We start from the raw sequence: 10,699 nt of genomic DNA on the forward strand, positions 1-10,699 counted from the left end.
GAGCAGTGGGCGCAGAGCGAGGCAGGAAATGAGGCAGCAGCTTCAAATAGGGGTGTGCGAGCAGGCTGTGGAAAGCAGAGTGAGAAAGCGGGTGTGAGGGCCTTACAAAAGGCAGGGTACTGAGTAGCTTAAAGCTAGGGGGTAGAAGATGGGAATACAGGGAGTTTTGAGTAACTCCTGTAGGGTGGGCTTAGTATGCTGCAGTTAGAAGAGTTCTGACTGAAGAAAGTGGCTAAAGTATAGGTGGCTTCATGGAGCCCACAGTGGGAGCCCTGCTTCTGCCTGGACTTTATGGTGCAGAAGGCCTGTGTGGAAAGAAAGAAATGGTTTCTCTGTGGAGCTGAGAGCACTGGGACACACAAGTCTTAGGAAATAGCCTCAATTTTACTTCACAGTAGGCAGGTACTGTGTTTTTTCAGCAGTTTTTTTTTTTTTGCTGTCATTGGAACTTGGAGGCAGGGAGGTGCTGAGGCTGGGCTGTGAAATTGATGCTGATTTAAACTGCCGTATCTTCCCCTCCCAGCCGGTGGGAACGTGTTGGTCCGGGTCAGCTAAACCTGCATCCCGATCAGTGCTGGCGTACAGGCAGGAGCGCTGCGGCTCCCGGTCCTCTCACGTTAACTCCCCGCTCCCCCGCGGGCTGGCTCGTTATTAATAGCCTGGCATGACTGCGCGTGGGCTGGGCCTCGTTAATGAGCGCAGGGAGAGTGACAACGCAGCTGTCCCGGGCAGGGGACGGTGTCTCGGAGCAGGTGGCTCTGCTGGAGCCCCGGGAGGATCCAGCCGGGAAGCCCACCGGCCGGCAGAGCCCGGGAAGGAGAGCGGCCAGGCGCGGGCAGGGCCCGCCTGTCTCCCCGCCGCCCCTCTGCCTCCTGCAGCCGGTAAAAGCCTTCCCGGGAGCCGCTCCCCGCCCGCCGCCGCGCATCCCTCGGAGGCTGGCACCGGAGCCGCCGGCTGCCTTGCGGGTAGCTCCCCCCGAGGGCAGGCCCGGTTGTACCGGCAGGCCCGGTGCCGTCCCGGCTGGGGAGGAGCTGCGGGGCGATGCGCGGACGCGCTGAGCTGCCGCCCGCCCCCCCTCCCTCCCCTCCCCGCCACCGGGGCGGCCGGCGGAAGGCGCGGGGGAGCGGGGCGGGCCGCTGGGCGGGGCGGCGGGCACGGCACGGCTCGGACCGGCTCGGCTCGGCATGCTGCTGCGGGTGCGCGCCGCCGTGGCGCAGCTGGCGGCGGGGCTGGGGGCGGGCGCGCAGCCCCCCGCCGAGCCCCGGGGAGGCGGCGGTGGCGGCGGCGGGTCCGGGGGGTCGCCGGCGGGGGCCCCCTCCGGCCGTCCGGCCTTCCTCCAGCTGACGCCCGAGGAGCTCCGCCGCGCCGAGGACCACGCGGGCCGGGCGGTGCAGAGCCCCCGCGACGGCCGCCGCCGCCTGCCCTGGAGCACGGGCTACGCCGAGTGAGCGGGGCCGGGGCCGGGCCGGGGGTGCCCGCGGGGCCGGGGGTGCCCGCGGCGGGACGCGCTTCTCGGGGCCGGGGGCTGGGGAGCCCGGAGGGAGGCACCGGCCGGCAGCGCTCGGGGCCGGAGCGGGGCCGTCGGGGGCTGAAGGGGGTCGCAGCCCGGCAGCGGCGGGGAGCTGCGTTTGCGTCCTCAGGAGCAGCGGAGGGGAAGCTCTGCTCTCGAAATGCCTGCGGGTGGGAAAGGCACCCGCGTGGGTTTGCGCTCCTGCCCGTCGCCGAGGGGTTCAGGCTCTTCTGTCTTGGGTTTTCTTTTGTTGTTGTTGTTGTTGCTTTCTGCGTTTATCCTGCGCGGTACCCGGTGTCACTGATGGGGAGCTGGCACCGAGGGGTGAAGGAACTGCTGCGGCTCTTGCAGGACTCGGGGGGAGGAGGGAATTGAAGCTGCCTTGGGAGTGGGATCTGATTTCGACTTCCCCTTCAAGGGCCTGATTCTCTTCTCCTTTTACTCGCTGTGAGTTTCATCCTTAACTGAAAGGCCCGTGGGGAAGGTCGGGCTTTGAAGGCCACCTTTGCTGCTGTCAGTCCACTCCTGCATCCCTTGCTCAAGGTGATCCTTCCTCCTCAAGGGAGCTTGCTGAGATGTTAATTTGCCTCAGGAGGTACTGGTGTAGGAGCATCTGGAGTAAAAACCACCTGGAGCAAAACCCACCCTCTGCTCAGCAGCAAGACTTCTCTTTCGTCTCCTGATACTTCTTTCTGCAACCACTTGAAAAGTCTGTGCCCAAACAGCTCATCCTGTAGTGCATGTTTGCAGCTTCCTCCCGTGAGCAGGTTTTGCAATCTAGACCTGAAATCTGCTGTGCCAGCGCAAGCTGTGAAAAGTTAGTGTGAATCTTTTTGCAAAAGTACTGCTGACTTCACCTTCGTTGCCTTCTCCCCTCCTTCTCTGAGGCACCTGCTCCATCTGAGAGGTGCTGGGTGTGATGGGGCATGGGTGAGGCTGCAGTCCTGTTGTGGAGGGTTGACCTTGGTTGGACGGGGAGAGGAAATGTAAGGAAAGGCTCATGGGTTGAGATAAGGACAGGGAGGACACTAGGCAATTACTGCCACGGGCAAGACAGACTCAACTTGGGGAGATTAGTTTAATTTATTACCGATCAAATCAGAGTAGGATAATGAGAAATACAGCCAGATCTTAAAAACGCCTTCCCCCCACCCTTCCCTTCTTCCTGGGCTCGGCTCTGCTCCCGATTTCTCTACCTCCTCTCCTGCAGAGGGACAGGGAATGGGGGTTGTGGTCAGTTCATCACACGGTGTCTCTGCTGCTCCTTCCTCCTCGGGGGGAGGACTCCTCACACTCTTCCCCTGCTCCAGCGTGGGGTCCCTCTCATGGGAGACAGTCCTCCACTAACTTCTCCAACACGAGTCCTTCCCACGGGCTGCAGCTCTTCACAAACTGCTCCAGCGCGGTTCCCTTCCATGGGGTGCAGCCCTTCAGGAACAATCTGCTCCAGTGTGGGTCCCCCACAGGGTCACAGCCCCCTTTGGGCATCAGCGTGCTCTGGCGTGGGGTCCTCCACAGGCTGCAGGGGAACAGCCTGCCTCGCCATGGTCTTCATCACGGGCTGCAGGGGAATCGCTGCTCCAGCACCTGGGCCACCTCCTCCCCCTCCTTCTGCACTGACCTTGGTGTCTGCAGAGTTGTTTGTCTCGCATGTTTTCACTCCTCTCTTCAGCTGCGATTCCTCCTGGGCAGCAACTTTTTCCTCTTCTTAAGTACATTATCCCAGAGGTGCTGCCACCGTCACTGGTGGGCTCAGCCTTGTCTGGGGTGGGTCCATCCTGGAGCCAGCTGGCCCTGGGTCTGTTGGACGTGGGGGAAACAGGAGCCACCCCTGTAGCCAGCCCCCACACACCCCAAAACCTTGCCACGCAAACCCTACAGACCTGTCTGTGAGTCCTAGCTCTGTATGTGTGTGTGTTGAGGCTGGTGCAGGTTTTCAGGCAGTTGCTCTGCTTGGGGCAGTGGGGGGGACCTTCAGCAAAAGCATTTTTTTCTGGTCACCTCCCTCGGTGGGTGCCTGGACGGCCGCTCTCCCCTGGACCCAGCTGTGCTCTCGGGAGCAAGTACTGGTGCTGGCCTCCCATCAAACCGTGCGACTGGTGTGGGACATCTCCTTTCCTGGCGGCTGCCGCAGGCAGGGCAGGAGCACCTGTGGAGAGCATCCATGGGGACGTGGGGGCATGAATGGGGGCTGGGGTGAGGTGCTGCGAGGTGGCCTTGGCTGGGATGTGATGGGAAAGAAAGAGCCTTCACGCCTTGTTTCCTCACGGCAGGGTGATAAACGCGGGGAAGAGCCAGCACAACGAGGACCAGGCGTGCTGCGAGGTGGTGTTTGTGGAGAGGAGGCCCAGCCCGAGGGGCCGGCTGCCGTCCAGGGAAGGCAGCGGGGAGCTGGACGGGGTGAGAGCCGAGGCGGCGTGCACAGGCGGGGACGCGGCAGGGAGGATGCCCAGCGGCAGGACGTGAGACGGGGCATGTGGCGATGTGTGCGCACCGCCGCTTCCCCCGGGATTCCCTCCATTCCCGGGCCGGCTGCCCCTGCTCCCTGCCAGCTCCTGCCGTCATCCCCGCTGGACTACACCGGGGCTGGCTGGCCTGGGGAGGCTGCTGGCCCATGTGCCCCAGCGGGCTGCGGAGGCGGCTGCCACGCTGGCCCTGTCGTGCCACCCCTTCGGAGGAGCTGGCTGGCAGAGATGCGCTGCCGGCAGCACGAGGTGTCTGGTGCAGGGCTGGGCTTGAGCCAGGGACCAGCCGTGTCCAGACGCCCTTGATCAGCTGCCCACATCACTCCTGCCTGCGCTGGGCTGGGACCTGTGAGCCGGAGGCAAAGCCCTGTGTCACTGTCCTCAGCTGGTGACCCCAGTTGCTCTGAATTCCCCGTCCCATCTGCTTCCTTGCGGGCTCACTTAACCTTCCCGTCTCTCCCCGCAGGGCAGGAAGGGGTTTTATTTCCACTACTGGGCCTTGTTTGATGGCCATGCGGGCAGTGGTGCTGCTGTCATGGCATCCAAGAGGCTCCATCTGCACATCTGTGAGCAGCTGCGGGACCTCGTGGACATCCTGCAGGACCCCTCCCCACCTCCCATCTGCCTCCCGCACAACACGAGGGCTGTGTCTGCGGAGCCAAGCCAGGTGTCCGTCACAGAGGACAATGGAGAGGTCCCCAACAATGCTGTGCCACGGTTTCACCTGGAGAAAGCGGTCTCCCACGAGAGCCTGGTGATCGGCGCCATCGAGAACGCCTTTAAGCACATGGTGAGTGAGCCCCTGCCTGCGGGGCATCCCCTAGGAGCATCTCTGCTCTCTCTGTCTGCGCTGGGTTGTCCCCTCCAGCAAAAGGCAGCTCTGCAGCAAGGAGAGGGCTGCATTGAGGGCTTCTAGCAGGATGGTCTCAGAGAGGGCACTGTGATGCTTTCCTGTATTTTGGGGGTTCAGGTTGCGGAGGCTTTGGGCTTCGGGCTGCGCAGATGCAGAGGGCTTCGTTGCACGATGTTCCTGCAGTCCCAGCTGCTGCTCTCGTGTCTTGCTCTTTCCTGCCCACTCTGATGCCCCAGTGAAGCCACGTCCCCAGCTGCCCCGCAGGACCCCTGCCCCAGCCCTGCAGACGCCCCTGGGCTGCGTGGGGAAGGGTGCCCGGGCCCCGCTGGCTGCTGCTCCCCGCCTGGTGCAGGCTCCTGCCTCGGCCAGCGGCTGAGGTGCTGCTGGAGCAGCCGGGCGCTATTTTGGGCTGCTCGCAGCTTTGCTGGCACGGGGCCGCCCGCCCGCCCTGCCTGGAGCTCTCTGTGTCTCCCCAGGACGACCAGATCGAGCGGGAGCGGGCGTCCCAGCACCTGTCCGGGGGCTGCTGCGCCCTGGCTGCCGTCTACCTCATGGGCAAGTTCTACGTGGCCAACGCTGGCGACAGCAGGTACGGCCCCGCAGGGCACCACCACCTTCTGCCCGGCAATTGGGGAGCGCCCCAGTGGAGCAGGGCGGTGCTGGAGTCATGGCTGGTGAGGAGCACCCAGCTCCATCCCTGAAGCTGGGCTGTCTTGGGGAGGACAAAGGCAGCAGGACCAGGCAGAGCCACCCCCTGCCTGCCTGAACGCCCGGGGGACAGCATGCCCTGCCGTCACCTCCACATTTGCCTGGTGCATACACGGGGCTGCAGAATCACCTCCCCAAATCTGGGAGTTGCTGCCTTCCTTCCCAGCAGCATCCCGTCTGCTTCCCAGACGGCTCTAGATCACACCTCAGTCCCTGCTGCAAGCACTGACCTGGGCTGTGAGTTGGGGAGTGAAAATTGCCCTCATCAAAGCTTTCAGTAATGTGTAGGAGGTCATTTGAGGGCACACTTAATACCAGTGAACTGTTTCAGGAGGAGGACATGCAAATCTATGTGCAGACAAGTCCCATGGGAGCTTGGAGCCCAAGGATTTTGACTGATACCAGTGGGTTACTGCAGTTGTGCCTGGGTGTGTTCATGCCCCCGAGGCAATGGCAGGAAGGAAAGTCCGCCTTACCTGAGGGTGAAGATGGTTTGAATTGCCCTGTGTTTGCTGCAGCGTTAGCTTGTCCCCAGCAATGTCAGGCCCTGGTAGATTGTCTGGAGGATGTGCTTCCAGCTCTGGGACAGAGGAGGAGGAGGAGATCTCTCATCCTTCTGCTTTTGGGTGCAGGGTCCCTCCATGGCAGCAGCAGCCTGGTGCTGGCCCTGCGGGACAGCAGCGTGCACAGGGCCCTGAGGCTGTAACCTCTGGGCGAGGGTCTGTGTTCCGTCCTCGGGCATCGGATGCTGCCAGAACTGGGCTCAGCCAGGCCCTGCATCCCTGGAGGAGACCCGCAGCCCCAGGCAGGACAGCAGGTGGGATGGCTGGGCCACCAGTGCTGGAGACCCTCGATCCTCCCATGACATCCAGAAACATCTCATCATCAGACTTTTATTTTTTGAACACATCAATCAGACCGGCCCCAGCCACGAGCAGCAGTGCTGGTGTGGGCCGGGCACTTGCACCCGTGTCCTGCTGCTGGCGATTTCTGCCTGTCCTGTGTGCAGTTCCTCTCTGAAGGAGGGTTCGCCAACTTTGTGCTGCTCCTTTTCTAACCATATTCTGTCCTTTGGTTTGTTCTGCTTCATTCCCCTCTGCCCCATGCTTCTCTTCCATTTTCTGTCCCTCCCTGCGCAGGAGGGAGGCGTGGGGGGCTGTGGGTCTGGTGGGGGTTAGCTGCAGCGGAGCCAGCAAGCAGCTCCCAGCTCGGGGCTGGGAAGAGGGCAGGCAGCAGATGGGAAGGGGTTGCACTGCCTGGGCAGCCGTGCAGGCAGTCAGCCCCAGAGAGCCGGGCTTAGCTCCCCCGCCACGTCTCCTCTTCTCTCTAACCTCATCCTTCCATGTTTCATTGCAGGGCCATTATCATCCGTAACGGGGAAATCATTCCAATGTCCAGGGAGTTTACTCCAGAGACAGAGAGGCAGAGGCTGCAGTTTTTAGTAAGAAAGACTTTTCTTCTAACCTCGTTCCTGCTGAACCTCCTCCCGACCCCTGCGCTGCCTGCTGGGCTGCTGCCTTGGGGGGTCCCGGGGGCCGAGGGCAGCCCCACAGCTGGGACCTGCAGGTGGCACTGGTCCATCCCAGCCAGCTCGCTGGGTTGGGGAGAGGTGCCGGGACGCGGGGAGCTGCCCTGGCTCGCTGGCCCGTGGGGTCATCTCGTGGCTGGGGGAGCCCCGGTTTGCTGCGGGGTCAGCGTGAAGGGCCGTGCCTGCGAGCCTGGCCTGGCCAGGACCTGGGGATCCCGCGCTCTCGGCGTGGGGCCGGTTTGGTTCGGTTGCACGGAGCCAGTTTGGTCCATCTTGTCCCGCTCCTGCCTGGGGAACGGGGATCATCGCCCGCTGCTGCTGCGGGAGCGCCGGGCTGGCTGGCACAGAGACCAGCAGGAGCTCAGCTCTGCTCCCTGGCACGGTCGAAGGAGCCACAGCGCTCGCGCCGAGTCCTAGTTTTCTTCCCCAGCTGCTCCCTGGGCAGTCAGGGAGCTGACATGCGCTGACGGGTTTCTAGCTTTCTTCCCAAAAGCTCCTTCTCCTGCCTGGCCTGGACAAACCCCCCTGTGCCACACAGGGAGACTTTTTAAGGTTATAAAGACCTCTCTGATGGCAGTGCAGAGGAGGAGGCGTTTGTGTTGGAGGAGGTCTTGCTGGATGCAAGTTCCTGGCTTGCAATGTACTTGGAAAAACACTGAGGCATTTTTTCTTGAATCTATTTTTGAATGACCGAGAGGAGGAAACTGCTGTGAGCGGGATCCTCTCCAGCCGGCTGCGATGGGCAGGGCGCAGGCAGGGGGCCAGGCGCACGCTTGCTGTGCTGCACAGCGCCCAGGCCGTGGTCAGGGCCCCCCCCCGGAGTGGGACAGGGCTCTCCATGCCTCTGCACCAAACCCTCCCCTCTTCCCAAGGGCTCTCCTCCTTTCTTTCAGCTCTTTCTTCCTCCATCTGCATTTTCCAGCGCTGCCCCTATTCTTGGTCCCCTGCACACTGTGCTCCAGGGGCTCTGTCCTGCTTCTCGTCCCTTGTCGCAGCCGGGACACGGTTTCTGAACAGACCCATCGGCTCTTTTCCTCGGACGAGTGCCCTGCCCTGTGCTGAGCCCAAGGTCCCGGGAGGTTTGCGGCTCTGACTCCTCCTGGGAAAATTCCAGCTTCTCCTGGAATTTGCTGGGTTTTGATCCTTTTTGGAGATCCTTATTTCCCAAAACTCTCCGTGTAAAAGCTTCACCTTCTTCCTGGGTGTTGGCATGGCTCTTGTCTCCCCTCTGGGTGTAGCCTGGACGGGTGGTTTGAAGCTGCTTTACCCCCGCCTGTCTGAGTTGCAGCAGAGCAGCTGAGGTTGTCCCCACCGCAAAATGCCGTAGCTGGGGTGCTGTCAGGCTGGCGGGTCCCATGCTGCCGTGCCCGGTGAGGTGCTGTGGGCGATGCTGGCCGGCGGGGCAGGCGCTGCAGTGCGGACCCTGCTCTCCCAGCCCTGCAGCTGAGCCGGTGCTTCATCCCACAGGCGTTCCTGAGGCCCGAGCTGCTGGGGAAGGAGTTCACACACCTTGAGTTCCCCCGCAGGATCCAGCCCAAGGAGCTGGGGAAGAAGATGCTGTACAGAGACCAAAACATGAACGGCTGGTAACGCCCCAACCCGCCTGGCAGGCTCCGTGCCGAGGGGCGGCGCTGGGGTCCGCCTGTGCCCGGCCACCCGGCTCCGGCATCCTTTCCCGCGGGGTGGGGGGCTGTGACGTGCTGGGTGCCCGGGTCTTGAAGGGGCCTTGTCCCTGGGGGATGCTGTGTCCCAAGCGGGCAGTGGCGGTGCTGGAAGCCACCACCTGCTGACACGTTGTCCCTGGCTTGTTTTAACCAGGGCTTACAAAAAGATAGAAGAGGACGACCTGAAATTTCCACTTATCTACGGGGAAGGCAAAAAGGTGAAGTGCTGTGGCAGGAGCTGCGTGGGGGTTGCTTCCCATCTGCCCTCGCTGAATCAGGGGTTTCCAGCCTGTTTTTGCTAGTGCTGTCACTGCTCCAATGCTGATTCTCAGCTGGGAATGGAGGTGGAGATGAAGCATCTTAAAGTTTTCTTTTGATTTTGCCATTCTCCAGGCTCGGGTGATGGCCACGATTGGGGTCACGCGGGGCCTGGGAGACCACGACCTCAAGGTGTTCAGCTCCAACATCCACATCAAGCCTTTCCTGTCCTGCTTCCCGGAGGTGAGCCTGGCTGCCGGCTGCTCTGCGCCCGGGGGTTCCTGCAACAGCCGGAGCCAGTCGGGGTGACCAGATCCATGGTGTGCCCAGTGCAGCGGGAGCCTCCTCTGCCTCTCTGCCCTTCACCCTTGCATCTTGCCCTGTTGCTTGCCAGGTCAGGGTTTACGACCTCACGCAGTACGAGCACTGCCCCGATGATGTTCTTGTCTTGGGCACCGACGGGCTCTGGGATGTCACCAATGACAAGGAGGTGGCTGGCGTGGTGATGGAGGTGCTGACGAGCTACGAGCCCAACGACCCGTGCAGGTGAGCTGCGAGTGGGCAGGGGGGACGAGCGTGTCCTGCACTCTGACACCTCCCCTTGGCCTTGCTCCTTGGAGCGGTGTCGTGGCCATGCGTCCCTCTGGCCTCGGGGCTGGTGCTGTTGCTCCGCAGCGTGCAAAGCTCCCCGGGATGTGCGTACCTGAGCTCGGATCTCTCCTCTCCAAAGGACCCTTTCCTGCACCTCTGGCTCCTCCAGCTTCTCCTTGTCAGGGACTGCGGGGTGCTGCATCAGGGGGTCTGTGGGGTCTGGGGTCACTGCTGAGCCGTGCTGTACTGTGCCCCCCAGGTACACCATGGTGGCCCAGGAGCTGGTGATGCGGTCCAGGGGGGTGCTGAAGGAGCGGGGCTGGCGGCTGGCCAACGACAAGCTGGGCTCCGGCGATGACATCTCTGTCTTCGTGATCCCTCTGGGTGGCCCGGGCAACTACACATGATGCCCGGTGTCCCCCAGGCAGCGGGGCTCGCCTCGCCTGGGTGGAGACGAGCAGGACACTGGCGCTACCTCGGGGCCACCTCTCCCTCAAGCACTTGTTCCCTGAGCCAACCACGAGAAGAGTAAGAAACCTGGAGCCTGTGCCCCTGCCCAGAGCATCCCCCTCCACCTGCTGCATCCCGGCCTCGGGTGGAGAGGGAAGGGCCTTGGACAGAGAGTGGGGACTGGGGTCGGGGGGTGTTTTTTGTGCTGCCACTTTCTTGATTGCTGTGAAAAGCCTAAAGGCTCCCTGGCTTCTCGGTGCGACCTTTGCACCTTGCCCTGGGCCTGGGTGTGCTGGTTCATCGGGCCAGTGGGGCACTCGTCCCGGGAGAAGCGTGTGCCTGCTGCTGCGATCATCTCCTGTCCCCCTGCCCTGTGACACTTGCACCAGCGACACCAAAGCTGCTGTTGGGGCTGGGCGCTGGGGCTAGGATGGGCCATGGCAGAAGTCTGTTTGTGGGTGGCGTGGTGGTGGGTGGGCCCGACGACTGACATCCCACTTCGTGCTTGCCCTCTCCAGCCCCTCACGCCTTCGCCTCATCCGCGTACCTTGTCGTAGTCTCCACTTTGGGAGGATGGGGCAGTGCTTGGTCACAAGAGCCCTGGGAAGGAATGAGCTATCGCACTTGCACTGCCTCTGCCGTGGGTTCTGCCCCCACCCCTCTTCATGCCTT

General features: G+C 62.6%; 1 protein-coding gene across 1 annotated transcript; it reads left to right on the forward strand.

The window, feature by feature from the left end:
- Nucleotides 1-1,184: 1,184 nt before the first annotated feature.
- On the forward strand, nt 1,185-9,984 carry PPM1J (protein phosphatase, Mg2+/Mn2+ dependent 1J). Its single transcript, XM_086476501.1, has 10 exons — nt 1,185-1,444; nt 3,784-3,910; nt 4,442-4,765; nt 5,305-5,417; nt 6,893-6,977; nt 8,532-8,650; nt 8,883-8,946; nt 9,122-9,229; nt 9,381-9,532; nt 9,837-9,984. The coding sequence occupies exons 1-10, from the start codon at nt 1,185-1,187 to the stop codon at nt 9,982-9,984; spliced, it is 1,500 nt and encodes a 499-aa protein (XP_086332627.1).
- Nucleotides 9,985-10,699: the final 715 nt, after the last annotated feature.

This window comes from Leptosomus discolor, chromosome 21 (assembly GCF_034619465.1).
Source record: "Leptosomus discolor isolate bLepDis1 chromosome 21, bLepDis1.hap2, whole genome shotgun sequence".
Classification (NCBI taxonomy): domain Eukaryota; kingdom Metazoa; phylum Chordata; class Aves; order Leptosomiformes; family Leptosomidae; genus Leptosomus; species Leptosomus discolor.